General features: G+C 40.0%; 2 protein-coding genes across 6 annotated transcripts in view; one reads left to right on the forward strand and one right to left on the reverse strand.

Moving 5' to 3' along the window:
- The window catches only part of CENPP (centromere protein P), a 167,612-nt gene that overhangs the window by 102,308 nt on the left and 37,913 nt on the right, over positions 1-27,391 (reverse strand). The window lies entirely within an intron of this gene.
- Positions 1,766-26,083, forward strand: OMD (osteomodulin). Of its 3 annotated transcripts, none has more exons than XM_081934911.1 (3): positions 1,766-1,829; positions 15,250-16,211; positions 23,084-26,083. In XM_081934911.1, the coding sequence occupies exons 2-3, from the start codon at positions 15,257-15,259 to the stop codon at positions 23,407-23,409; spliced, it is 1,281 nt and encodes a 426-aa protein (XP_081791037.1). In that variant the 5' UTR covers positions 1,766-1,829; positions 15,250-15,256; the 3' UTR covers positions 23,410-26,083. The 3 variants fall into 3 exon arrangements, with proteins under 3 accessions (XP_081791037.1, XP_081791036.1, XP_081791038.1); XM_081934910.1 differs by lacking the exon at positions 1,766-1,829 and adding an exon at positions 9,492-9,614; XM_081934912.1 differs by lacking the exon at positions 1,766-1,829 and adding an exon at positions 10,010-10,076.

Below are 27,391 nucleotides of genomic sequence, written 5' to 3' on the forward strand. Positions count from 1 at the left end.
ACAGGATGCTGCAAAGTCAGAACTGCAAGCCAGTTTAGCCTGCCTAGAGTTGTAATCCAGTACTCCCTCAGCAGAAAATAAGTTTCACTGATCTCAGTGATGTTCATATTTGAGTGTTTGACTGCATGTGAAACTTGTTATTTTATTATTTGTTCATGCTTTTGTAATTTATGCAAATATTAAATAACTCTCATTCAAAATTTAAATTGAAGTCTGAGTAATATTTTATAGAAAATCAAGAGAATAGGTGCTTACTGCCAAATTCAGAAACAATTACTGAATGCATTTTCATACAGTATTTCTATCTATAGTATAATACATTCATATTGTAAAACATTAAAATGAATAGACAGGGAACTCTTTTTGCACTCACTCCTATTCAGTAAAGTTTGAATCTGTTTTTTATTTGTTTCTGGAGAGACTTGAGGTCTGAGAACAAAGCTACTAACAGGAAACATATGGAAAAGTTCTACAATAACTGAACAACTGACTTCAAGTCCAAATGCCACGTATCACATTCCAGTGTCTCAACCAATCTAGGAAAAAGCTTGTAGCACTTACTTTGTAAATTCAATAAGTTGCTAGATGAAGTTTAAAAAATTAATAGACTTTTAAACAAAGGGGGGAAATAAACAGTTTGTTAACCAACATAGATAATGAGTTTGTTCAGATATTAAATTAACTAAGTGGCTAATTATTTCATAACACTACCTCAACAGCATATGCTGCCAGGAAAGAAACTTGCTGTAGCTTGTTTATAAAATGAGAATATTTTAGTACAGATGTAAGTTAAGAGTTATTAACTATAAAATTGCTAGGAGCCATCAAAAAACAAGCTACTATTCCCTAGACCTTATTTGACACATTAACACAGAATGCAAGTTTTAGAACACTTCAATAGCACGTATAGAGCTTCTGATTTAGTATTGCAAATGTTCAGCATTAAAAATGAGGTCACAAATATTGGTTTGCCTCGCCCCCAACCAATGTTGTGTTCACTGTCCTTATGAAGGACAGTATTATACTTTTATTTGTGTATCCCATGTCTAAGGAATGTTCAGAATCCTCAGTGGCCAAGAGGAATAGTGGGAACAAATTATTGTTTTTTTTTCTTCCTGTAAGGAACAGGACTTTGCTAGAGAACTGCTGGTTTTCTGGTTTTCTTAATTTCAGCTGGAAAATTATTTTATTAGAATTCTCTGAAAAAAAGGGATAAAAACTTCCAGCATGGACAGAAGAGATGACTACATTAATAAAGTTCCAGACAAAATGCATAGTTAATGAAGAATTTCAATAATCATAAAAAACACTGCTAGCAATGCAGTTGTGAAATATTGGAAACACATATAAAACCAACCATTTGTTCCTGATGCAATTGATTTTTTTCTCAAATAGCATAATCCAGAGGTTTTAATTATTTTCTCCATGAATAGAACATGAAAGATGTATTAGTTTAATTAAAATGAATGAACTTAATTAGCCAAAAAAACAATGCATTTATTTAAAATTAGTGAATTTTTAAAAAACGTTTCAAATTATTTTTAGAGAAAAGAATAGTAAGCAACTGATTGTAACCTTTCATTTACAAAAATGTGATTAAATGCTTGATGTTTCAATTAGTTAGGATATTCATGACTGGGAGAGACATGGTAACAAGGTCAGCCAATGAATAGGCATAGCAACGAAGTCAGCCAATGGCAGCTTAAACAGGTCTGAGTCTGTGCTGAGAATCGAAACTGAAACTACTGTCTTCTCTGAACTCTGAATGAAACTGTTCTCTCCTGCTTGTGTTCTGCTTGTAACTTCTATCTTGAAAGAATCTACTATTGGTATTGTACATTTATTCATCTGTTATTATGTATATAAAGAAGTTAATGAATCCAGCTAATTCAGTTATCTGTGTGTGCTTTCTGGATTTGATTTTTCTGTAATAAACTCCTGATACAATTCACTTTTACTCAGTCAAACAGGCTGAATTATTGCTTTGCATTTTCTTACTCTCCACATATGCAGGAATGCCAAGAGTCTTAACAGAATTGACTCCTTTATCTAACCATGAAAAAAGGTCCACATTTGTTTTTGTATTTTGCAGCCTTACAACAAATTATGACACCACTCTGCAGCAGGTCAGATTGTAACAAATGCAATATTAAGTCTGGCAAGCATACTTCCCTGCTTTTTTTTGCTGTTACCTTGTGGGCCCATTAACCCCATTTATCTTCCCTCCTAACAGAAGATTTCACACAAATGTTCTTTATGTTTGCCATGCATGGCTAAATTATCCCAGAAATATTAATCAACAAACAACAAATCATTCGGAGCAGAATTACTGCCAAGTCTCACATTATCTCTCCTTTTGTTGCTGTTTGCTTGCCTTTTATATCCTGGGCTATTCAACTTATATTCAGATGCTAAATGGTTTGTCTTTGAAATATTATGAGTTCAAACCATCCATTTTGAGTGTTTTAGACATGAAAGAAAACTTGGCTCTTTAGAAGGCATTGTTTTCAGAATTCTAACTGTCTGAGACAGTGTAACTGGCCTTGTTTTGCAGCATGTGACTGGATTTTTCTTCCAAAACCTTTGCCAGTCTAAATGTTCAGCAAAACTCATTTCCCTACTGCTTCTGCTTTAGATTCAAGTAGAAGAAAAAAATAATTAGGCAAATGGCAGATAAAAGGAGACTGCTTGCAGTGGCATAATTGTCAATCTGCCTCAAAAGGTACTCTTAAAATCTTTCACAGATGGATAAGTTATATGATGTTTGTGCTTTATTTATGTGTGCTTTATTTTATTCTACAGAAAGCTCATTCAACAGTGTTTGCATTCATACATACTAGTTTATTTGATATGCAATCATTGCCAAAGTAATTGATGTTATATAAATGTAAACAAATAATAGAAAAAAGCAATTAACAGAAAGCTGATTTGTGGAACTTTTATATGTATATTTTATGCAGGCTCTGAAATGTTTGCTTATACCTGCAGCCAGTAACTCTGATTATGTGTAAACAAAATAATTAGGAAAGAACAACAATTACTTTTGTATGTCTTGCATTTGAAAGTCATGTTTGTGGGTGGAATCATCAAAAACTAGCAGGTTAAAATATTGTGTGATTTTCAAATGCAAACTGAAAAAGTCTTGGCTTATAACACACCAAATTTAATGGTGGTTGAAAAGATGAAAGATGGATAGTTGATGTGGCAATATCAGGAGATAGTAGAATACAAGATGGAAAATTGGAAAGTATCAAGATCTGAAAACTGAAGTTGAAAGATTATGGCATAAACCGGTCATGGTGATCCCCGAAATTACTAGTACATGGGGTACCATACCAAACAATATTGGACAGCATTTAGAAAATCTGTGCATTTACAAAATTTCCATCTATCAGTTACAAAAAAAAACCACATTGCTTGGATCCACACCTACTAGAGTACTTCTTGAATGCAGCAATTGTGTTAACATCATCAACAATAACATATGTCTACCCTAGGCTCTTGGGAAGGGCTCAACAGGTGGATAAAAAAGCCGAGTCCAGTATTATTAATATTAATAATAATAATGTGGCAAAAGATAATAGAACTACTATGACAAAAAAAGCAAAGATAGTACTACTAATAATAGGTGGCTTCTTACAATTCCAAAATATCTTCATGAGTCACTAAAACTATTGGCACTGACAAACTCACCATCAGTCTAATTGCAAAAGGTATCTTTACTTGTAATAGCTTACACTCCATGACAATTATATTAATATTATTAAGCAACATCTGCCTATCCCAGGCCCTTAAGAAGGACTTAATTGGCAGATAAAAATGCCAAGGCCAATTTAAATATCTGACTGGCTGTGTGATCAGCCATAATTTTTAATTTGGTGAAATGGTTTTGTATTGTTTCCTAAAAGGACACAATATTTCTATATTATGTTTTAATATTTTAGTAAATATACTAAAAGTCATGCTGGCTAATTTTTGGGAAATCAGCTCAAGGTCTTAATCAAGGTAGAGTATTATCCTATCTACTTTCACAGTTCTGGGGTTAAAAATAAGTGAGCAGTAGCAATTTCCTATGACCTGAACATTTCAAATATTTGTAGTTTTATTTCAAATGTAGGTAAGTTGAAATATTTTATCTGTGTATTTAAAGGGGGCTTCTTTTGTTCTGCCTTTGAAACAAATACAATACAATAATACAATAGCAGAGTTGGAAGGGACCTTGGAGGTCTTCTAGTCCAACCCCCTGCCTAGGCAGGAAACCCTACAAATGGCTATCCAACATCTTCTTAAAGACTTCCAGTGTTGGGGCATTCACAACTTCTGGAGGCAAGCTGTTCCACTGATTAATTGTTCTAACTGTCAGGAAGTTTCTCCTCAGTTCTAAGTTGCTTCTCTCCTTGATTAGTTTCCACCCATTGCTTCTTGTCCTACCCTCAGGTGCCTTGGAGAATAGTTTGACTCCCTCTTCTTTGTGGCAACCCCTGAGATATTGGAACACTGCTATTATGTCTCCCCTAGTCCTTCTTTTCATTAAACTAGACATACCCAGTTCCTGCAACCGTTCTTCATATGTTTTAGTCTCCAGTCCCCTAATCATCTTTGTTGCTCTTCTCTGCACTCTTTCTAACGTCTCCACATCTTTTCTACATCGTGGTGACCAAAACTGAATGCAGAATTCCAAGTGTGGACTTACCAAGGCATTATAAAGTGGTATTAACACTTCACGTGATCTTGATTCTATCCCTCTGTTGATGCAGCCTAGAACTGTGTTGGCTTTTTTGGCAGCTGCTGTACACTGCTGGCTCATATTTAAATGGTTGTCCACTAGGACTCCAAGATCTCTTTCACAGTTACTATTGTTAAGCAAGGTACCACCTATACCAGTGATGGAGAACCTATGGCACGCGTGCCACAAGTGGCATGCAGAGCCATTTGTCAGGGCATGCGAATTCACCTTTTTAAAAGCTATTTTTCGCCTTCCCCAGGCTCCAGAGGCTTTATAGGAGCCTGTGGAAGGCGAAAAGAGCCTCCCCCGCCTCACCCCCTGGAGGCTTCAGGGACCGTCCGGAGGCTTCCCTGACGCCTTCAGAGCGCTTAAAACCACCCTCCGAGCAAACCGGAAGTGACTTCCGGGTTGCTCGGAGGGTCATTTTGAGCGCTCCGAAGGCGTCAGGGAAGCCTCCGGACGGTCCCTGAAGCCTTCGGAACGCTTAAAACCACACTCCAAGCAAACCGGAAGTGACTTCCAGGTTGCTCGGAGGGTCGTTTTGAGCGCTTGCATACCCCTACATTATAATCAGCCTGTTCCTTCTCTTCCTAAAAGATTTGCTAGTATGCTTAGAAGCAGACCATATCTTTGCACAGGTATGTTTCTCATGAAAATCAATACAATAAAATACAATACAATAACAGAGTTGGAAGGGACCTTGGAGGTCTTCTAGTCCAACCCCCTGCCTAGGCAGGAAACCCTATACCATTTCAGACAGATGGCTATCCAACATCTTCTTAAAGACTTCCAGTGTTGGGGCATTCACAACTTCTGGAGGCAAGCTGTTCCACTGATTAATTGTTCTGTCAGGAAATTTTTCCTCAGTTCTAAGTTGCTTCTCTCCTTGATTAGTTTCCACCCATTGCTTCTTGTTCTACTCTCAGGTTGCCTTGGAGAATAGTTTGCCTCCCTCTTCTTTGTGGCAACCCCTGAGATATTTGCAACCCCTGAGATACTCAACCAATCAACCAATTACTTTGTAAAAGCAATAAGATCACTATTCTGGATAAACTACTAGGAGGAAAAATAATTTATGGAAATAATTATGGTAGCAATACAATACAATACAATAGCTAAGTTGGAAGGGACCTTGGAGGTCTTCTAGTGCAACCCCCTGCCTAGGCAGGAAACTCTATACCAGCGATGGCGAACCTTTTTGGGCTCCCGTGCCAAAAGCGGGGGGAGCGCAAGGGAGTCATACGCAGGCGTGCCATACCCATAATGCTATGCGTGCGACCCCCCCCGTTGTGCATGCGTGCAAACATGCCCTGCACATGCGTGTGACTCCTCCCTTTTGGCCCGCGATAGACCAGTTTTTCACCCTCCCCAGGCTCGAGAAACTTTCAAGGAGCTTGAGGAGGGTGAAAACAGCCTCCCCCACCCTCCCGAGGCTCTTTGCTGTCTCTCGGACTGCACTGGGGGAGAAGCATTTGCAAACGGTGTCTGCCCTGCCCACCTCCCCCACGGCAGCTTCTCCTTCTTCTGGCTGCTCCAGCATCCCAGCCAGAAGCAGCACTGTGACAGCCGCTGGGGGTGAGGGGGCGGCAGTGGCAAGCATGGGCAAGGGTTTCCCTCCCTCCCCACATGAGTGGGCTGCTTGCACGGCTCTAGCCCGCAGCTCTAATGAAGATCTGCAGTCCGGAGCGCTGCTACTTCCAGCCGGGATATATTCTGCCAGACCCTTGGCTGCGTCTTTATGCGGGTAGCTCACCTCCCTTCCAGCAGCTCATCCAGCGTCCTGGCTGGAAGCAGCAGTGTAACAGTTGCTGTTACCAGGGGCAAAGGGGTGGCGGTGGAGAGAACGGGCAACCACCGCCCCTTCATCCTCTCCCCAACAGCGGCTGTTGCGTTTCTGCCTCCAGCCGGGATGCTGGCAGAGGAGCTGCTGGCGGAGAGGTGAGTTACCCGCATAAAGACACCACCGAGGGTCTGGCAGAATATATCCCGGCTGGAAGAAGCAGCGCAACAGCAAAGGAGTAGCGATGGCAAGGACGGGTGGTCCCAGGCGTCCCTCCCCCCCCCTGCCTGAGCAGACTTCTTCAGAGCTGCAGGCTGGAGCTCTGAAGAGGATCCGCGGTCCGGAGCGCTGCCGCTTCCAGCCGGAATATATTCAGCCAGACCCTTGGCAGCGTCTTGATGCGGGTAGCTCGCCTTCAGTTCACTTCCGGTTTACTCGGAGGGTCGTTTTGAGCGCTCCGAAGGCTTCAGAAACTGCCCGGAGGCTTCCCTGATGCCTCCGGAGGGCATCCGGGGGGGCAGGGGAGGCTGTTTTCGCCCTCCCCAGGCTCCTATAAAGCCCCTGGAGCCTGGGGAGGGCGAAAAAGGAATGTAAAAAGGGGGGGAAGGGCCTATAGTGCGCACATGTGCACTGGGGGTCATGCATTGCTTTATGGGTGCGGCACGCCCGCACACGACTCCCTTGCGCTCCCCCCACTTATGGCACACGAGCCAAAAAAGGTTCGCCATCGCTGCCATAAGGCAATGAGAATTGATCATTTTAGTAGATCTTCTTCACTTGCAGGAGGGGATATGACTTGAGATAAGTTTAAAATGTAGGATAATATAACCATAGGGCTCATTTCTAATTAAATGCCTTAGTGGTTAATAGTCTTTAATTTCCTGGTTTCTTTTCAGAGGCATCAAGCATGCAATACATTGCAGCAATTAAAGGGCACAAAGTCAATTGGACGCAGACCAAAATCGGGTAGGTGTACAAAACTCAATTACATGGACTTTTGTAATCTAATATCCAGAACAATGTGAAGCCCTTCAAAGCTTTATGTGTGGACTCCAAAGCTGTTATGGAAATTGCTGGTAAATTATAATACAATGAGACATAAATGGAATTTTAAAAGATATATGGGAGAATATATAACTAAATTTGAATTTAAAGTTAATAACTTTTGCTTTCAACTTTCCCCATGAACCTTTTCTCCCGATTTTTGGAATATAGCCTTCAGAGGCCCCATGTGAAGATAGTGCAGTAATGTAGATTTTGTTCCTCTTCAACAACACCATTCCATCTGCTCAGTGTCATCCAGAGGCGCTTTCCCAGGTGGCTAGCCGATGAATGAATTCTAGCTGTATCAGACTGTCCACTCAAAGTTAAAACCACCATGATTCTGCTGTGGTATGCAAAATTTTTCCAACATGAACTGTAATTAATGCAGAGTACAAGCCAGAAGGGTAGTTACTGGGAAGTTTTTGTATTTGTTTTGATATATTTCAGTTTGTTTATCTCCAATATCGACAAAATGCTCAGTGAGGTATGTGTTGATGCATGTGCCTTAGCTTTGTTTGCATCACAGTTGATGTAAAGAAAATTCTGCATACATTTGGCAGATACAAAAACATTGCTTTCAGCAGAGAAGTTATGCTAGTTCTATTATATAAGTTCCCTCCTAATGAAGCAATTACCATCCTACTTAACAGTAGTTGCAAAAATACTCATAACCCCTCCTCCTTTCTTAATACAACAATCATCCCTTCAGCCCCTTATTTCACTTTCTTTTTCAATAATCAAATTCAGAAATCTCAATTTCAGGTTTTTTTTCCATTTTCAGTTCATAGAAGATTTTGAGGCTCTTATAAAAGTTACATATTGCTAGTTCTACCATCTTCCCAATCCATTCTTCCATTGTGAATATTTCAGTATGTTTCCCTCTTTGTGCAAATAATAATCTTGCTGCAGTTAGCACATATAAAATCAGTCTTCTTTAGTCTTTTTAATTGACTATCCATTAGTCCCAATAAAAAAGAGTTCTGGTTTCATCTTGATATTACTATTAAAAGTCTTTGTATCTTATGTGTACTGGTATGTCAGTTAAGCCACACCTCGATAGAAAAGGAATTTGAAAAATGAGTCTAGAATTTTGTTACTCTATATATTGAAGCAAAAAAGATTTATGCCCCCAAATGGTAAAATATAATAGCCCCATAATGGAAGAATGTATAGAAAAACTGAGATGGTCAAATTAACTGTTTTAATTAAAGAAAAGGTGCTTTTTGCTTTTTGACCTGACTCCATACTTCTCTTTCCCCCCTTTTCTTCTTCCATTTTCCTATTATCTTTATTTTCCTTTGTATTTTCTATTATGATAATTTCAATAAAATTATATTGGTTATACACCTCCTTGAACAGAAAGCTGTATTCACAATTACTGTGGCTTTAGTTATTCAGTTGCATTACTGCAATGCATTCTTCATAGAGCTATCCTTGAAATAAGTTTTACTTAGTGTCTGAAAAGTATACACAGAATTACACTGTCATACATTCAATTATGTCAGCTGATACTTGTATTTTCACAAAATAAGTTCATACACTCAGGCCTCAGTTATGTTGCAACTGATATGAAATAGAAAAAAAGCATGCTTGTTATAAAAGCTATAAAACTCAGTGATCAGAATGTTAAATATTTACCCATTTTAAAATGCTAACATTAAATATCCTTTCAAAAGATTGACTACCAATGGATTTTCCTTGAATTTTCATTGACTAACAAATGAACATAAAAACCGGCAGTGACAAGGAAATAAACATAGTTTGATGGTCAATGCTAAAAATAATCTTCAGCCATCCCCTCAAGTGAAGGAAATTCCTACCACACCTCAAACCAAAAATTAGAGAAAGAGAGTTAAGCCACATAATTTCACCAGAGTAAAATTACACCCTTACTTGTATAATCTGTTCTGTTCAACAAGGAATACTTCATTCTGCAGAACCTTTTGCAGCAAATTATACTTCGTGAAATGCTTATATCTACAAGATAACACTTTTACCTTGAGGGCATCACCATCTAGAATTCCTGGTATATTCTTTGGCAGTAAACTACCAAATTATCTTCAGGTAGGAAATTATTTGTTTTTAAAACTTCTAATAATTTTGTGGTAATGTACCTTTAATTACTACATTTCAAAAATGATGTTATTTTTAATAGCATAACTTTTAAAAAGACATACCTTATAATAAACATAAAATGTGCCTAATTTATGCATGGATTAAGAACAATGTATGGAAACTTCTTAAGATAAAAGATTTAAGATTATTTTGCACAGGTTTGGACGAAAACACATTATTGGGCAACAGTATAAGAAATACTGAAAATTTCCTAAGAGTTAGCTTTAATGGAATCCTATCTCTCCTGTGCCAACACTAATGAAGATCTGAATCTGCTGCCTATCTGCTCCGTTGTAGCACTATGACGCTGCTATTTTTCCAGTTCTCTTAAACCATTATTCCAGGAAGGCTGCCTATTCCTCAGCTGCTTCCAGAACAGACTTTGAAGAGAACAGGAATAGATTTCAGAAGGTGAAGTATACAGGACCAGAGCTGCATGTGTTGATTCACTCATCTAATACAAGATTCTGCTTGAGCTATAAAGACAACTATCTATTGAAAGCTATTAGTCTATTATTTAAGAGTCAACGACTTCATTTGGTGGTTTAGACTTAGATCTAATGGTTCGTATTCTTAAACCATGTTGTAAGTTAAATGTTGTACTTTTATGGTTCTTTCGCTAAAGCATTTCGTTTTTTGAAAATCACTTCAGTTCAAAAGCAGCAGATAACAAACCAGAATGAAAAATTCTTTTAGACATAGTCAAAGCTGCAAGGGCATATCTAGATAATGAAAACATGAGGCATGAGGAAACTGGGACACCAGAAAGTGTGTGGTTGAATAGAATTTTTAGCAGCAAATGCTGATGAAAAAAAAGGATGCTTGTACTCTTGCTTTAGATAAGCTATAAAACATTTAACTTTCTTAACTATGTGATTAAAATGAATTCAATAAACAAAAAAGATAGGTAGGAAGAAAAGGAGAACAGTGCCAGGAAAAATATTTTCTATATCTCAAGAGACATGAAATACATATTATAAACTTTTATAACAGAAGTTTTAGGGACTGTTCTGATGTACACATATGAAAGAGTATACTTCATTTACCAACAATTTCATGGAACAGAATTTATTCAATAGAAGTTAATGCTTATGTGAATATATCTTATCTCAGTCAATTCCTAATTTATATTCTGCTTAGAAACGTTTGATCTTATTTTTTTTTTAATTTGGGCATTTGCTTGAATACAAAATAAATCTATTTACTAATCTGAATTAGGCATAAATTATTACCTGTTTAGATTATTTTTCCAAGTTTCTTGTGTTGATTTATCATCTAATACTAACATTGTCAGGCAACAAACTTATACTTTATATATAAACAAGAATGTGTGTTATTTGATATTGAAGTTAATTGCTCAATATCTTATATGCAAAATTTCAACTTATAAATCTTGATTTTGACTTGACATTTACTGAACGCAACTGTGGTATAATATTTAGTCCTTTAACTATGGTTGCTGTTTTGGCCATCATTATGCATTCTCTCTTCTCAAATTTCCTGGAATCAATTAACTAAATTTTTACTCAGTTTCTGACACCAACAAGTAATAATATTTTTACTGTGGCAGTTATGCTGCAGTACAGTATTTCCTTTCAATTTATTTTATAGGATAATAATAATTTATTTTAACGGGAAGGACAAAGAAAACATAATTTCTCTTACTTCCAAAACTAAGAAACAATAGATTCAATTAATTGTATAAGTCTTGTATAAGATTTATTGTATAAGTCCTCTCATTCTTATGCTTAAATAAATTACTACTTTTTTTTAACTAAAACATACATTACTAAACAACAGCCAACAACTAAATAGCCAGCTATAAACACCCCAATCAATAATTAAAAAGCCACACAACCAAGCACAATATAAATACCACACACAGAATAGTCCAAAGCACACATTCTGCTACAAAGAAGTTTCCTAAGGATGGGCTCCAGCTCGAGTCCAAAAGCTTGAAAGAATACACCTCTGGTCCCTATGATTGACCCAGATTGGATGCTGCAACTTCTTATGTATCCACATTCTTGGAGTTTCATCTCATTAGTTCTAGTGTTAAAGGCAAATGAGAATAAGTCCAAATTCTCTCCAATGTGACAGCCCTTCACATATTTGAAGACACTTTCCATGTCCTCTCCCAACCTTCTTTCCTGCAAGTTAATCTTACCTAAATCTTTTAACCTCCCTTGGTTTCTGTCTTTTCACTATATTTATAACACTGTTCTGGACTTGTTTCAGTTTATTCATATCTTTTTAAAACTGGGATGTGCAGAATCAAATGCAAGTGAGGCCTGATCAAAACCAAGTAGAGCAGGATAAATTACTTTCTACTACCTGGATTCTGAAGTCCACTTGATAGTCTTAAGATGCTGTTGGCCTTCTTTGTAGCTGCTGGAACATGTTGAGCTTGTGTTCTACTAGTACACTCAAGGCCTTCTCATATGTGCTTCTCTTGAGTCAGATTTCTCTGCTTTTATAAATGTTTCTTCTTTTTTACTTAAATTCATAATTTTACATTTCTTCTTGTTAAATTTGATTCTTTGTTTCAACTGACTGTCAGGTCTTTTTGAATCTTTTCGTCTCCTCTCAGGTATTACCCACATATCCTAGTTTTGTATTGTTTGCAAATTTGCTAAGCATTTCCTTGACTCCCTCCTCCATATATATAAATATATATATATATAAAAATATAAAAGTGCTAAACAGCAACATGCCTAGGACAGAGCCCTATGGCATCCTACTTGAAATGTCTCTCAAGGCAGATTTGACACATTTATAAATGTTTAAAATCCTTGAGCGGATTATGGATCCACCTATGTGTTTTTAAATCTATGTTTTGATAATAAGGATGCTATGAGATACTTGCCTAAAAGCTTTTCTGAAGTCAAGACACTGATTGCACTTACCCAATTATTTATTTTTTCACATTTCCAAACTGCCCATCTCCTTTAAAGAGCAATTAGCCAAGTTTATAACTATCATAAAATGATATCAAGTTAGTTTGGACTGACTTTTTTTGGCATATATCCATGTTGGATCAATTCTTATTTAAGTGCACAGACACACTAGTTTTCTGTCTACTATTTAATTTCTGTTTCTTTGCTGGACTCTGGGTTTGAGCCCTTGAATTTCCGTTAGGCTTTATTTTCATTGACCAGATAAAGCTTTCTCCTAAATAAAAAAGCTTATCTTATATCCTATAAACTGAACAATGGAGATTCTGAATGACAAGTTGTTATTGTTAGTTGCAAAGTTGTGTCCAACCCATCACAACCCCATGGACAACACTCCTCCAGGCCTTCTTGTCCTCTACCATCCTATGGAGTCCATTTAAGCTCATGTCTACTGCTTCAGTGACTCCATCCAGCCACCTCATTCTCTGTTGTCCCCTTTTTCTTTTGCCCTCAATCTTTCCCAGCATTAGGTTCTCCTCCAGTGAGTCCTTCCTTTCATTAGGTGGCCAAAGTATTTGAGTGTCATCTTCAGGATCTGGCTTTCTAAAGAGCAATCAGGGTTGATCTCCTCTAGGAGTGCCTGGTTTGATCGTCTTGCAGTCCAAGGGACTCACAGGAGTTTTCTCCAGCATCATAATTCAAAGACCTCAATTATTTGGTGCTCAGCCTTTCTTATGATCCACCTTTCACAGCCATATATTGCAACTGGGAAAACCATAGCCTTGACTATACATACTTTTGTTGGCAGGGTGATGTCTCTGCTTTTTAGTACGCTGTCTAGATTTGCCAAAGCTTTCCTCCCCAGGAGCAAGCAAGTAGAATGACAAATAGAAACATATAAAAGATTGTTTACAAGTCTATAGTTATAGTTATAGTTTACAAGCCTATAGTTAGTTATATATCATATCTATTATCTAAGAGGACAAATAATTTATATTATCTTTACATCTTTTATAAATTTGACTAGAGAAAGGATGGATTAATTTAATTTAGAATGCTAACAAGGTACAGAATTTCTTTTCTGACAACCAAGTCTCTATTGTCTTTTCTCACCATTTGTTACCACTAAGTAAAGTCTGGACTATGTGTTTTTCTACAATGTCCAGTATTTTTTTCATTTTATAATTTAAATGGATATAAAAATTAATGCACAGAATAATATCTTACATCTTTTATACCATATATTAGAAGAAAAATACATCCAAACAACTGCCTGATTTACTTAGGATTTTCCTTACGTCAGGTAAACACAGAAAATTAGATCTACAAAAATCCAGATATCTACTAGATCAGAGGTGTCAGACTTGTGTCACGTTGCCATCATGTGATGTTTCACGTTTCTTCCCTTCGCGGAGCTGGGGTGGGTGTGGCCTGCACATGACGCATCCAGCCTGTGGGTCGCCACTTTAACTCCCCAGTACTAGATGGTAGCATTGAGATACAAAATACTGTAAATCTTTACTCCTGTCATCCAGATTCCCCTCCCCCCCCCGATTATATATGATCGCCTGACAAGAAGTCCTTGTATAAATCTTTACTGTTGTTAGAACAATAAACTTTTCTAACTTACTCAATTCGGTTTCCACAGTTGACGTTGATGTCTTACAGAAAATTCCTTAGCTACCAGATTTGGATGCCCTAGACATGCCTCCCTTTACCAATAAATTCAAGAATGTGATCTTGCAGATGAACTTAAGTATAGCAACAGTGCAGGATATCATTTCATTCCGGCTGAGATCTACAAAGCTCTAGACCCAAATGCTTTATAGACATTCTAAGACATCTTGGAAATAATTTGATCCAGAGGAAAATGTCTGTGATGCCCTAACTGTGGCTCTTTGTACAAGATAAGGGAAGCAAATTAGACTGCAGTTAGGAAGGACCTACCCCAATTGATCAAATGGTTATAAGTGACAGCAGGAAGTTTCTAGCATTAGATATGTAAGGTTCTGTTAATGTAGCCTTATTTTTTAAAAAGTAGTTTTTGTAGTCTATATTTCATGTCTGGCTTACCTGGAAGGGCTGACATGAAGTGCTAGAGACTCTACTTTCAGACTGGGCTACAGAGCCACCACCAGGTCCAGAGTTGAACTGCACAGCAGTATTTGTCTTTGAAGCCAAAGGATTGCCATATTATACTTTAAAACTTCAGCCATTTTTCATGGCAGGGAAATACCAATGGAATCATACTAATCAATGTCTTATTAAACCAACACCAACGTTTATAATGTGAAATATAACAATGTATGCTATTTGGTTGAACATTCATATTGGATAATTTCAACTGAAGGGAGAGATCAAAATAGACAATGGGAAAATGTATATACAGAATCCTAAAACAAGTTAAATATGTATGTATGCCTTGACTTTTGCATGCCACTAAACACCAACAAATCTTTTTAATGCTACATTGCTTAGCTAAGTCTACTGAATGTTGTAGTCATTCAAGTGAAGTGCAAACAGAAAAAGAATTTTAATTCCAAGCTTAGAATAATCTTAAATATGTAGAAGCGTTAGCTCCTAGACAAAACAAAGAAAATATTGTTCTGTTAACTATATAATACCAGTATTTCCTTTGTTATCAACTTTTTAATGTTAACGTATTTAATCTTGTTTTCTCCTTTCTGCAGGATACACATGAAGAAAACGAAGATGGCAAAACCAAGTCAAGTGTTAGCTATTTTTCTTCTCTTTGAAATGTCAGTATTTGGTCAATATGAGAGTGATGATTTTGAGGATGAATACGAGCATGAAGTGGATAGTGAATATCCATCCATTTTTCATCAAATTCCTCATGTAGAATATAACGTTCCATACTCCACCATACCTGCTGAGTGTGCCAAAGAATGCTTCTGTTCACCTACTTTCCCAACAACCATGTACTGTGATCACCGCAAGCTTCTGACAATACCAAAGATTCCAGCTCACGTCCAACAACTTTATCTGCAGTATAATGAGATTGAAGCTGTGCCTCTGGAATCCTTTGTTAATGCTACAGCTTTGAAAGAAATTAATCTCAGCCACAACAAAATCAAGTCTCATAAGATTGACAATGGTGTATTCGCCAAACTTGCAAACCTCATACAACTTCATTTAGAATATAATCAGTTAGAAGAAATTCCATTCCCATTACCCGGAAGCTTAGAAAGGTTAATCCTGGGTTTCAATCAAATTTCCAAGTGCCACGGTAAAGCCTTGGAAGGGTTAACACATTTAACAATGCTTGACCTCTGTAATAATAATCTTGAGGATTCCCAGCTCAAAGGAATAGACTTTTCAAGTATGAGAAATCTAATGCAGATTAACCTTTGTAACAACAAACTACAGTCTATGCTTCTAGATCTACCACCTTCAGTGATGTATCTTTCGCTTGAAAACAATTCAGTTTCTGCCATTCCAGATAATTACTTCCACAAGCTTCCAAATCTTACTGCTTTAAGAATGTCACATAATAATCTTGAAGAAATTCCTTATAATGCTTTTATGTTCTCTAGTCTTCTGGAACTTAACCTTGGGCATAACAAATTGAAACATGTTTTCTATATTCCAAGAACCCTACAACATTTATACTTAGAAGATAACGAACTGGAAGGTTAGTTTAATTGCTTTTATAAATCTAGTTTTTTTTTAACATTTACTTTTACTTGAGTTATATTTAATTACACTGTAATAATTAGCTTTCCAAAGGTTATTATGCTAAAATTCATGTGGTATTAAATTAGCCAGCAAGCATATGGAATTTTAACTGGCATATTAGATATCGGGAGAAAACAAGTAGGAGCTATAACCCAATTAATTTCCTATGTTGCAATTAGCCTTTTGCTTACAGATACATGCCAAATCCTTACATAGGATTTGTTATGCAAAACAGATGGCCACAATTTACCAAACTCTCAGTTAAGATCATATTTGATGCTGGGTTTTTTGGTCCCATATCAATGATTAAGGACCCTACATTAACAGAGTGGTGGAGACTGAAAAAAATCAATTTCAGCTGAAGTAAAATGGGTGTTGGTTCTTACCTGATACACTCATTTTCTGGTAGAGACAACAGCCAGACTGGGTATGCTCCGTTCATTAACCAATCGGACTGAGTCTACACTTATGATGTCATCAGGCCCTTGTGGCTCCTCTCCAGTTTCAGATGAAGGAAAACTGTAGACTCAAGTGAGAATTGTGAGCAAAAAGTGAAAGTCCATAGTCAGTGTATCTCTCTCCTCCGCACAAGGAATTCCCTCGCGTGACCCATACCAGGGTGGGGCTGGCTGCTGTCTCTACTCTACCAGAAAATGAGGGTATCAGGTAAGAACCAACGCCCATTTTCCTGTTATTGTAGAGACAGCAGCCAGACTGGACATACCAAAGAATTGGCTGTCCACTGGGGTGGGAAATTGTAAAAAAGGCAGGGGGTTGGACTAGAAGACCTCCAAGGTCCCTTCCAACTCTACTATTGTATTGTATTGTATTGTATTGTATTGTATTGTATTGTATTGTAAAAAAGGTCTGTTAGGGCACAAACACTTGTTGTAGCACCCTGCGCCAAAAGCCGCGTCAGCCGACACGTACTTGCCTAACTTGTAATGATGTATGAAGACTGTGGGAGACGCCCAGGTGGCCGCCCGGCAGACTTCTTCCAAGGTGGCTTGAGTGGACCAAGCAGCAGCGCTGCGTGTAGAGCAGTGTTTCTCAAATAGTGGGGCGTGCCCCCCAGGGGGGGCACGAGGCTCCCTAAAGGGGGGCTTGTTTGCCCGTCAGGAACGCTGAGCCCGCCCGCGTCTCTCTTCCCTCAGCCGCCCCTTCTCTTTCTCCTTCTTCTGACCAGCCCTCACAGTCATGACTCAAGCCTATCCATCTCGGGCAGCCACAACAAGGTGACTGCTCCTCCCGCGGCCAGCGGCGGCACCCATTTATCAGGCCTCCGACCCGGAACCTTTATCGGCCGCTGGAGCCGTACGGGAACCGGATACTGCCGGCTAAATGGGTGGGGAGTAAGGTGGGGCCCCGGCGGAGAGAAGCGAAACCCGGACTTCAAGGATGCGTGTCTCTCTGGAGAGTTTCCAAGGCTCCGTGGTAAGGAAAGGCGAGAGTTTCCAAAGCTTAGAACGCGGGGGGCGCGAAAAGACTATTTACAGTCGCGCGGGGCGCGCGAAATGTTTTCTTCTTCCTGAGGGGGGCATGACAGAAAATAATTGAGAAGCACTGGTGTAGAGTGAGCTGTAATGTTTGCAGGGACCTGTATGGATTGAAGTTCATAAGACAGTTTAATACAGGCTCTTATCCAGCGCCTCAGACTAGATGATGAAGCCTTGGTACCCAAGGAGGCCTGGCAAAAGGAGATGAAGAGAGCTTCCGAATGGCGGAACGAGGCGGTGCGGTCGATATAGATCTTGAGGGCACTACGTACGTCAAGAGTGTGCCACTTGCGCTTCCTCTCGTGACGGGGAGACAGACAGAAATCAGGTAAGGTCAACTCCTGACCTTGGTGGAAACAGCTATTGACCTTCGGTATGAATGTTGGGTCCAGTCTTAAGACAACTTGGTCTGGATGGAACACGCACAAGTCATGCCTGACTGAAAGAGCAGCCAAATCAGAAATACGTCTGGCTGAGGTTACAGCCACCAAAAACAGCGTTTTAAAGGACAACAGTTTCAAAGAAGTGGACCTCATAGGTTCAAAGGGCACGGAGGTCAAAGCCTTTAGGACATGAGGCAAGTCCCAAGTCGGATATCTATGTATGGCAGGGGGACACAGGTTGGACGTTCCACGGAGAAATCTCCAGATCAAGGGGTGAGAAGGCAGATATTCGGATGCCAGGCCATCCAGAACAGAGGCCAGAGCGGCCACCTGTCGGCGTAGCGTGTTAGGGGCAAGTCCCTGATCAAGTCCCCTCTGCAGGAAGTCCAATATCTGTGGAATGGATGCCCTAAGTGGGTCAACAGTCTGGTTGGAACACCACAGAGCAAAAGTCCGCCACGTGGCATCATAAATGCGGTTAGTAGAGTTTCTGTGTGATGCCTGAATGGTAGCAATGACATTGAGGGAGATGTTATTGGCTGTTAAGGCTTGCCGCTCAATCGCCATGCGGTTAACTGCAGCCACTGGGGGTTGGGATGACAAACTGACCCTTGGTGTAGAGACAGGAGAGACTGTGGGATGTGCCATGGGGTGGAGATTGACAGAGTCACTAGGTCGGCATACCAAGGCCAGCGTGGCCAATTCGGCGCTAGCAGCAACAGTTCTGCCTTCTGCTCCAGCATTTTTTGAATTATCCTCTGAATGAGGGGATGGGGAGGAAATGCGTACAGGAGATCCCTGGGCCACTGGCATCTGAGAGCATTTCTCCTTCTGCCATGGGGTCCATGAACCTCGAGTAATACCTGGGTACCTGGTTGTTGTCTGCTGTTGCGAACAGGTCTAGGACTGGGAGGCCGAACCATAGTGTCAGTCGGTGGAAGAGGCTCGGATGGATGGTCCACTCCACCTGATCTATCATTGTCCAACTCAGCCAGTCTGCTTGGACGTTGGAGACCCCTGAGATGTGTTCTGCCCTGAGAGATGACAGGTGAGATTCCGTCCTCTGGCACAATAGGTTGGATTCCTGCATCAGGGACCAGGAATGAGTTCCCCCCTGTCTGTTTATGTGTGCCTTGGTCGTGGTATTGTCTGTGAGGACTAATATGTGATGGGCCTGAACTCTGCGGTGGAAGTGTCTGAGGGCGAGGCGAACCGCCCACAATTCTAGCCAATTTATGCTGTTTTGGTTGTCTTCGAGGGACCACTGACCCTGAGTCACTAGGTCCTGCATGTGTGCCCCCCATCCTGTCAGACTTGCCTCCGTCGTAAGTGTGAGACAGCATGGCTCTGTGAACAAGGTTCCTTGCAAAATCGCTGGGGACTGCCACCATTTGAGAGAGTGTAATATCTGTCTGGGAAGGGAGACCCTGAGAGGAGAGCTGCTCCTGTCGGCCTTTTGATGTGGAAGCATTAACCATTGAAGGCTCCTGCTGTGAAACCTGGCCCACGGGACAATCCCAAAACAGGATACTATCTTGCCCAAGACTTGGGAGAGAAGAAGAATGGATGCCTTGCGTAGACATAGCACCTTCCTGACAAGTTCCCTCAGACTAAGAATGCGGTCATTGGATAGGAACACCTCTCCACCGTGGTGTCTATCAAGACCCCGAGGTGGAGAAGGCAAGTTTTGGTAACTAGATGACTCTTTTTGAGATTCACCCTGAACCCGTGATTCTGCAAGGTGTGAATGGTGAGGGCGAGGTCTCTTTCTGCCTGAACTGGAGACCTGGACAACAAGAGGATGTTGTCCAGGTAACAGAGAATCCGAACTGGGGATGACCTGATGTGGGCAGCTAGTGCTGCCAGTACCTTTGTGAATATGCTGGGGGCAGAGGATAGACCGAACGGAAGAGCTCGGTACTGGAAATGCCTACCCCCATAGGAGAAGCTGAAATATTTTCGGTGATCTATGAAGATGGGGATGTGAAGGTAAGCTTCAGTCAAGTCTACCAACGTGAGGAAGTCGCCTTTCCTGACCGCCTGGAGGATGGTGTGCAGAGAATGCACTTTGAACTGCCAATAGACAATGTGGCGGTTCAATGTTTTTAGATCTAAAATTGTTCTCCATCCCCCAGAATTCTTCGGTACCACAAACAGGCAGGAATAAAAACCCTGCCCTTCCTGATGGGGAGGAACCGGTTGGATGGCCCGGATCTCCAACAGTTGCTGAATCGTCTGTTCCAAGAGACCGGGCCTGGCACGAAGTGTTCCTGGGGGATTGGAGAGGAATTCTAGCATGAGATCAAATTTGACAGTTTTGAGTACCCAATTGTCTGTTGTGGTCTCCTCCCAGAGGTGGGCAAAGAACGCCAAGCGGCCATTGATAGGAAGAGAGTCCAGATAGTCATTTCCTATGTGAAAAATGGCGGTTGCCTCCTCCACGGTAAGATTTCTTGGAGGGGAAACACTGTGTGTTTCTACTGGACCTGTCCTGGTGAGATCCCTGTCTGGGGGTATAGGATTGGCATTGTGGACGGGGGAAGGAAGGTCCCCCGTTGGCGGTCGAAAGGGCGACTTCCTATAGAAGAGAGCAGGCCGACTGTCCAGTTTCTTGTAGATGGATGAAAGGACCTTGCGCTTGTCTTTAGATTCCGTGAGGTACGGGTCTAAGGGATTACCAAATAATTGGGTGCCACTGAATGGGGAGGCTGCTAGGTGCCACTTGGCACGGACATCCGCCTGCCATGGGTTGAGCCAAAGCAGACACCTGGCCGTGACCGAAGAGAACATGGCTTTAGAAGCGAATCTAGCAGCATTAAGGGAAGAATCAGGCACAAATTCAACCGCTGCCTTGATCTTGTTGAGATCCCTATCTGATCTAGTGTCAGTAGGAGCGATGCGCTCCTGAAGCTGTTCAAGCCAAACCAAGGCTACCCTGGAGAAAAAGGAAGTGGCCGTAGAGCCCTAACAACCCAGGCCCCAGCCTGATAATTTTTGACTAAGGTTTGATCTGACCTTTTTTCCTCAGGCTTGAGAACCACCTCAGGGGCTCCAGAGACCACAGTAGGTGAAGACAGGGTTGCAACTGGTGCATCCACAGGGGGAGTCTCGAAGAACTTGGTGAGGTCTGGTGCAATGTTGTAGAGACATTTGTCAAGGTTGGTCGGCTATGGGCACGTGCCTGGAGACTCCCACTGCTTCTGGATGATGTTCAGAAATATCTTGGGAACAGGGATCACCTCTTTTTCCACTGTGGGTTCGGTGAATGGGGTACTGGGACTCTCCATTGAAGCCGGTTCTGCCGGTTTATCCTGTGAAGTAGAAGCTGAAGCAGAAGATGGTAAGTCAGCAGCTTTAATGGCCTTAAGAAGAAGGGACTTGAAATGATCAGTTTTGAATAATCCGGTAAAGGTAGGGGTATCTGGGGTGACCACCTCATCATCAGACAGGTCTGAGTCCCACAGGTTATCTTGCTCCCCGCCAATTGAGGCCTGAGAAGTAGAGGCAGAGGGATCAGGTTGCTGAGCCGCAGCAGAAGATTTATACTTATGGCCATGTGATGGAGCAGGTTGGGGTTGCTGTTGTAGGCCAGCAGCCATGACCTGTTTAATGGTTTCAGCAATGATGGTTGCCACATCAGCAAGAGAGGTGTACATGGTGGGGGGGGGGGGCAGAGCCATGTGTAACTGGGAGGGAAGCCTGTTCAAAGGTGCGCTCCCTATTGAGAGGGACATCAAAGAAATTGCCTCTGTTGTTAGGTTCCATCGAAGACGAGGACTCCAAATAAGATAATTCCTCTTCTGAATAGGCCGGGGTGTGTGTCAGGGCCCATGGGAGGCAAGACAGGTGGAGCTGGGGATGCCACTTGGTGATCCTCGGAGGGAGGGCTGGGCAGTTAGAATATATTGTTATTTTTGGGCCCTCTGAAATTCTTTCTCAAGGGCCTTCTGCCTGCACTCTTCTGCCCTGGTAGTCGCTTTGGAGACCTTGGGGTTTACTCCTGAGGAAGGGGCCTTTTCCTGCTGCTCTTTGCCCCTGATGGCCCTGCCTCCTCTAAATCTGCATTCGTATCCATAGCTGGATCAGCCATTTCCCCAAACATAAATCAGCACCCCAATAAGATAGGCAACGGTCTCACCCGTTTGCTGGCCAGGTGCTCCTGATCCGGTCCACCTGGGGTGATCCCGCGTTGCTGGGCACTCCAAACGGCTGCTGTAGAGTTCGTACCTTTTTTAAAGCAACCAAAATGGTCGACTTTTTTTCTCTGAGGCTTTTCCGAGCCTCAAAATGGCCACCGCTATCTTTGTGGGCTTTTCTGATCCACAAAATGGCTGCCGCTACTAAGTGTGGCCAGGCGATCTGCAGAATGGCCACAGGACTCGCCTGGAACTGCTGCACGCAAAACGGCCGGTTGCGCGTCTCTCCGAGTGCCCAGAATCAAGGAGTGCTGCAGGGAAACAGCCGTGGAGCCGTAGCTTGTGAGCTGCCCGATCTGATTGCAAGGTAGGCTTCCTGAGTGAACTCGTGGCCGCAGGCAATCAGACGGCTGAGGAGAGGCAGCCAGAGATCAGTTTCGAATTTCCCTCCAATTTGTAGAATAAACCAATTTAAAGGAACAACAAATTTTTTTGGAAAAATTCACCAATTAAAGATATAATTAAATAATTTGGAGGAGAGATCAATTCTCACAGCCAGTCCAGGTTGGACTGAGTCTGAAACTGGGGAGTAGCCACAAGGGCCCGATGACATCATAAGTGTAGACTCAGTCCGATTGGTTAATGGACAGAGCATACCCAATCTGGCTGCTGTTCCTACGATAACAGGAAAATCAACAATGATAGAAGATTTCTGGTTATTGGTTTTGCTCTCATAACAGGAAAAGAGTACTTTGGAATATCTTGCAAGAACCCGTATTTACTTTAATGAACATTGCTTTTGTCTTTTTACAGTCATGAATGTTACTTTAATGTGTCCTACTATTGATCCACTGAACCTCAAACATTTAACGTACATAAGAGTGGACCAAAACAAGCTTACAGCTCCAATCAGCACCTATGCATTCTTCTGCTTTCCACATGTGCGGAGCATCTATTATGGAGAACAAAAAATTAGCAAAGATCAACAAACACAGCTGAGAACACCTCTGTTCCGAAGATTTCTCACGCAAGAAGAATATGAAGAAGCAGAAGATTTTCATGAAGAACAAGACGAAAGCCATGATCACGATTCCAGAGGAAGTGACAATGACAACTACCTTGATCCTTACTTCTATTAAAAATTTATGAGGTAGTAAAACTAGCAAAAAAACAAAAAATAATATCAAGTATAAATGAAAACAGAATAAACTAGAAAATGCAGTAAACCACCTGAAACTAATCAATATATTTTATAGCATATAGAATATTTTTATGTAGAAAATCTCAATAGCTATGAAAATAGTATGTTTCTTAGATGTTCAAAGTATTAATAGCAGACTATGAAATCATTTTAAATATCATAGAAACATTCAGGTGAATAAAACAAATGCCAAGACAATGTTATCTGTATAAAGTTGGTATTGTAATGATAATATCTAAATCCTGATATATTTGAAACTGCAATATGACACACTACTGTTATTTGACATATATCTTATTTTTAGTTTGCATAAATTTTCAAAAGACAAGGTACGGTTTATTCAGAATCCTAATTAGGCTTGCAGCAAAACCATTACAATAGTAGATTTAAAAATCTCTTGGTATTTCAGTTAACGAACTGAATGGTTAAATGGTCAAGTATTTAACGTTTTTATGGTTTATGCATGTAGGTGTGGTGTGTCTATGTATAAACTTAACATTGATGAAAAATTCATCTTTTGCCCAAATTCACTTCATAATTATGAAATTATTCAGGGAGCTATCCATTGACTCAGAAGAATAAGTTGAAGTTAATACTGTACTCAAGTGAAACAGATGGCTAGTAGGTAATAGTTCACTTAAAAATCATAATTTTAATCCAAAACTGTATAAATTATAACATGAATAATAGATCAGCAATCTTTTCAGTTGAAAGGATACTCACAAATAAGTAAGCTGATTAAAATCTTAAGAGATCCTCAAAATTCACATAATCTTACTAACTTTACTCTTGAGATCTTTGCTATCTCTCATAGTAAATAATAAAACATTCATTCTGCTGCATAACATTTCAGGAGATTTTAGTTCATTATCATAAGCACCTTTTCCCCCCGCCTATAGGCATTATCTACCTTTTGGGTTTCAAAAAATCATGGTTGATTTTATTCACTCTTGTACATTTCCAATACATTTAATGAGCAATAAACTTAACGTTTGTTACAGAATATAAAATGTTATCTAGGATGCAATCTCAATAAAAAGAGAATATTTGTAGCTCAAGGTTGATGCAATCTGCATCAATGAAACTACCACTAAACAAGAAGGTACACACAGACACATATTGCAACAGAGGAGAAAATCAAGACTTGGCTTATACTTTATCAACAATTCAATGTTATCAAATACACTGTTAAATTGTTTTTAAATATATAATATTAAATATATTAGATATTATATTAAATATAATATTAAAATATATTTTAATCAGTATTCACATTTATTTTGATTTCATATATGGATTTTAATCAGTTAACAATAACTATTTAAATATATATTGTGTTTATAAAAGTATAAGATGTTACAAATAAATCATGATATGATTGAAATACATAGATTTTTTTTTTGCTAGCGAATTACTTTCTCTCGGTTTTAAATTGGGTTATCCATAGACAGTAATACACCAAAAAGATGGAATCTGATGCACCAGAAACATAGAATTTCATTTTGATAATCTTTATTTTCATTTTCTAAATACTAAACATGTTGTGCTCTGGATTTGAAATACATTAATTCATAAAAATAACTAACATTTAACAGATATGTTGTATTCTTAAAAGTTTAATAGAATGTACTAGCATTCTACAGGGATAAATAATCAGCTTTTTTATATTTATTGTTATATAAAGGTATGAATTAAAAACTAAGCATATCATCCTTTTGAGAACATTTCAGAAGACCAATGTAAGAGCTAACACTAAAAAACATTTTAGAAAAATTGGATTACATAGTTTTATTCCTATTTTCCCCTTCCTTTCAATCATGTCTGATTCTTGGAGACTAGAACAAGTCCCTATAGTTTTCTTGGAAAGGCTTTTCAGAAATTGTTTACCTTCTTCCAAGGGCTGAAAATGACTGTCTCAGTCATGATCTCTATGTTTCTAGTCTGATGCATTAACTTCTACAGCAAACTAACTTTTACTTATAGAGATATTATATACAATATTGAATCCTCTAACTAAGTACCTTTAATTGATAATACATGCCATAAATTGTTGATTTTCAGTTAAGTGGGAATGCTAGCAATAGATTTTATTAACTACACTTGTGTTGTTGTAACAGGTTGGCTAAATTAGTTAGTATATTTTAGGTAGTATCTTGGTTCTAAAGATATAGGTGTGTGTGTGTGTGTGTGTGTGTGTGTGTGTGTGTAAATGCTGATCTTGTTGTATTCGGGTCTTTTCCCATGTAAGATTGAGATTGTCTTGGCAACATTTCAGTGAGGTCTCACTCGCCATCTTCAGGCTGGGTTTTGGCTTAAAGTGTGATCGGAGTTGTCGTCTTTTTATAAATCTTGGGGGGTGGGGGGGTGGAGTGCTGCCTTTGTTGCTGTAAGTGGGTTGATTGGCTATGTAGATTTATAGAAAGATGGCAGCTCCGACAAGACGACCAGCATACCTACACTATGAAAATCTACGAAAACACACACACAAACACACACACACACGTGCACGTGTGTGTATAAGACCCGAATACAACAAGATCCGCTATATATATATAGCGGGTCTTGTTGTATTCGGGTCTTTTCCCGTGTAAGATTGAGATTGTCTTGTTGAAGCGTTCTGTTTTGGAGATTAATTTGGTTCCTTCAAAATCAATTTCATGTCCTGTTGCTTTAAGATGCTGGAAAAGGGAGGAAGTTTTTTCTTTTTTTCAACACACTTGTTTCATCATCTACATCGGGGTGTCCCAGCTGGGGAATTCTAGTATCTGGGACACCCCAATGTAGGCGGATGAAACAAGGGAAAAAGTTTTCTTTTTTTAAATGCAGTCAGAAAAAAAGAAAAAACTTCCTCCCTTTTCCAGCACCTTAAAGCAACAGGACATGAAATTGATTTTGAAGGAACCAAATTAATCTCCAAAACAGAACACTTCAACAAGAGAATAATTATGGAAGCCATTGAAATAGAGAAACACCCCCACAACATGAATAAACATGATGATACGTCCCGCCTACCAGACATCTGGAAACCAGCCCTAGTCAACAAACAAACCCCACCCACCACCCAGGTCGTTACAACACAAAAGAATAACGGACACACAGTCAGCACCTCAGCCACACAGGATGATACGAAACAACCGACTAATCTACAAACATCAACTCCATCTACCAATCAGGATGCAACTACACAGCCAACCAACCCACTTACAGCAACAAAGCCAGCACTCCACACACACCCCACCAAGATTTATAGAAAGACAACAGCTCCAACCATACCTGTGTTGTTCTGGGTCTTGTGTTGGTTTTTGTGGCTGGGACTCGCTTATTGACTAGGGCTAGTTTCCAGATGTCTGATAGGCGGGAGGTATCCACACACCCCCACCTATTTTATAGGAAAACGGCAGCTCCGATCACGCTTTGCTCGCACAAGCATGAAGCCAAAGGCACCAGCCTGAAGATGACGAGTGTGACCTCGTCGAAACGTCGCCAAGATACTGTCACTCTTACACGGGAAAAGACCCAAATACGCCAAGACCTGCATACCTATACCCGTGAAAATCTACGAAAACTAAGGCTCTTGAGAAAAAGATGGACTGTTTCCATTGAAAAAAGACATCTCATAATTGGACAATGTGATCACCCAGGGAGAAAGGGAAGTTGTTGTTTATCTAAGCAAGCATTTGCATGGGAAAACCAGAACTAGTTTTGATTCTTCAGTACCAAAATGCTGTATCCAATAAAGTTTTACTTTGATAATTCAAAGCTCCCAAGAGCATTTCTTTATTTTGGGTTCACTAGTTGATGTAGATTATTATTGTTCTACCTGTGCGGCTCATGATGATTCCTGTGTAGTAACATTATTCCATGTTCAAGATATTTGAATAGTTGAACCAAAATTTTAGTTTTCAGAAAAATTCTATTGC

This window comes from Natrix helvetica, assembly GCF_964273705.1.
Source record: "Natrix helvetica genome assembly, chromosome: 1".
NCBI classification, from domain to species: domain Eukaryota; kingdom Metazoa; phylum Chordata; class Lepidosauria; order Squamata; family Natricidae; genus Natrix; species Natrix helvetica.

Coding starts and splice junctions, on each gene's coding strand:
- OMD (XM_081934911.1), top strand. CDS start 15,257: ATGAAGAAAACGAAGATGGCAAAACCAAGTCAAGTGTTAGCTATTTTT. Junction 16,212..23,083: donor AGAAGATAACGAACTGGAAG/GTTAGTTTAATT, acceptor GTCTTTTTACAG/TCATGAATGTTACTTTAATG.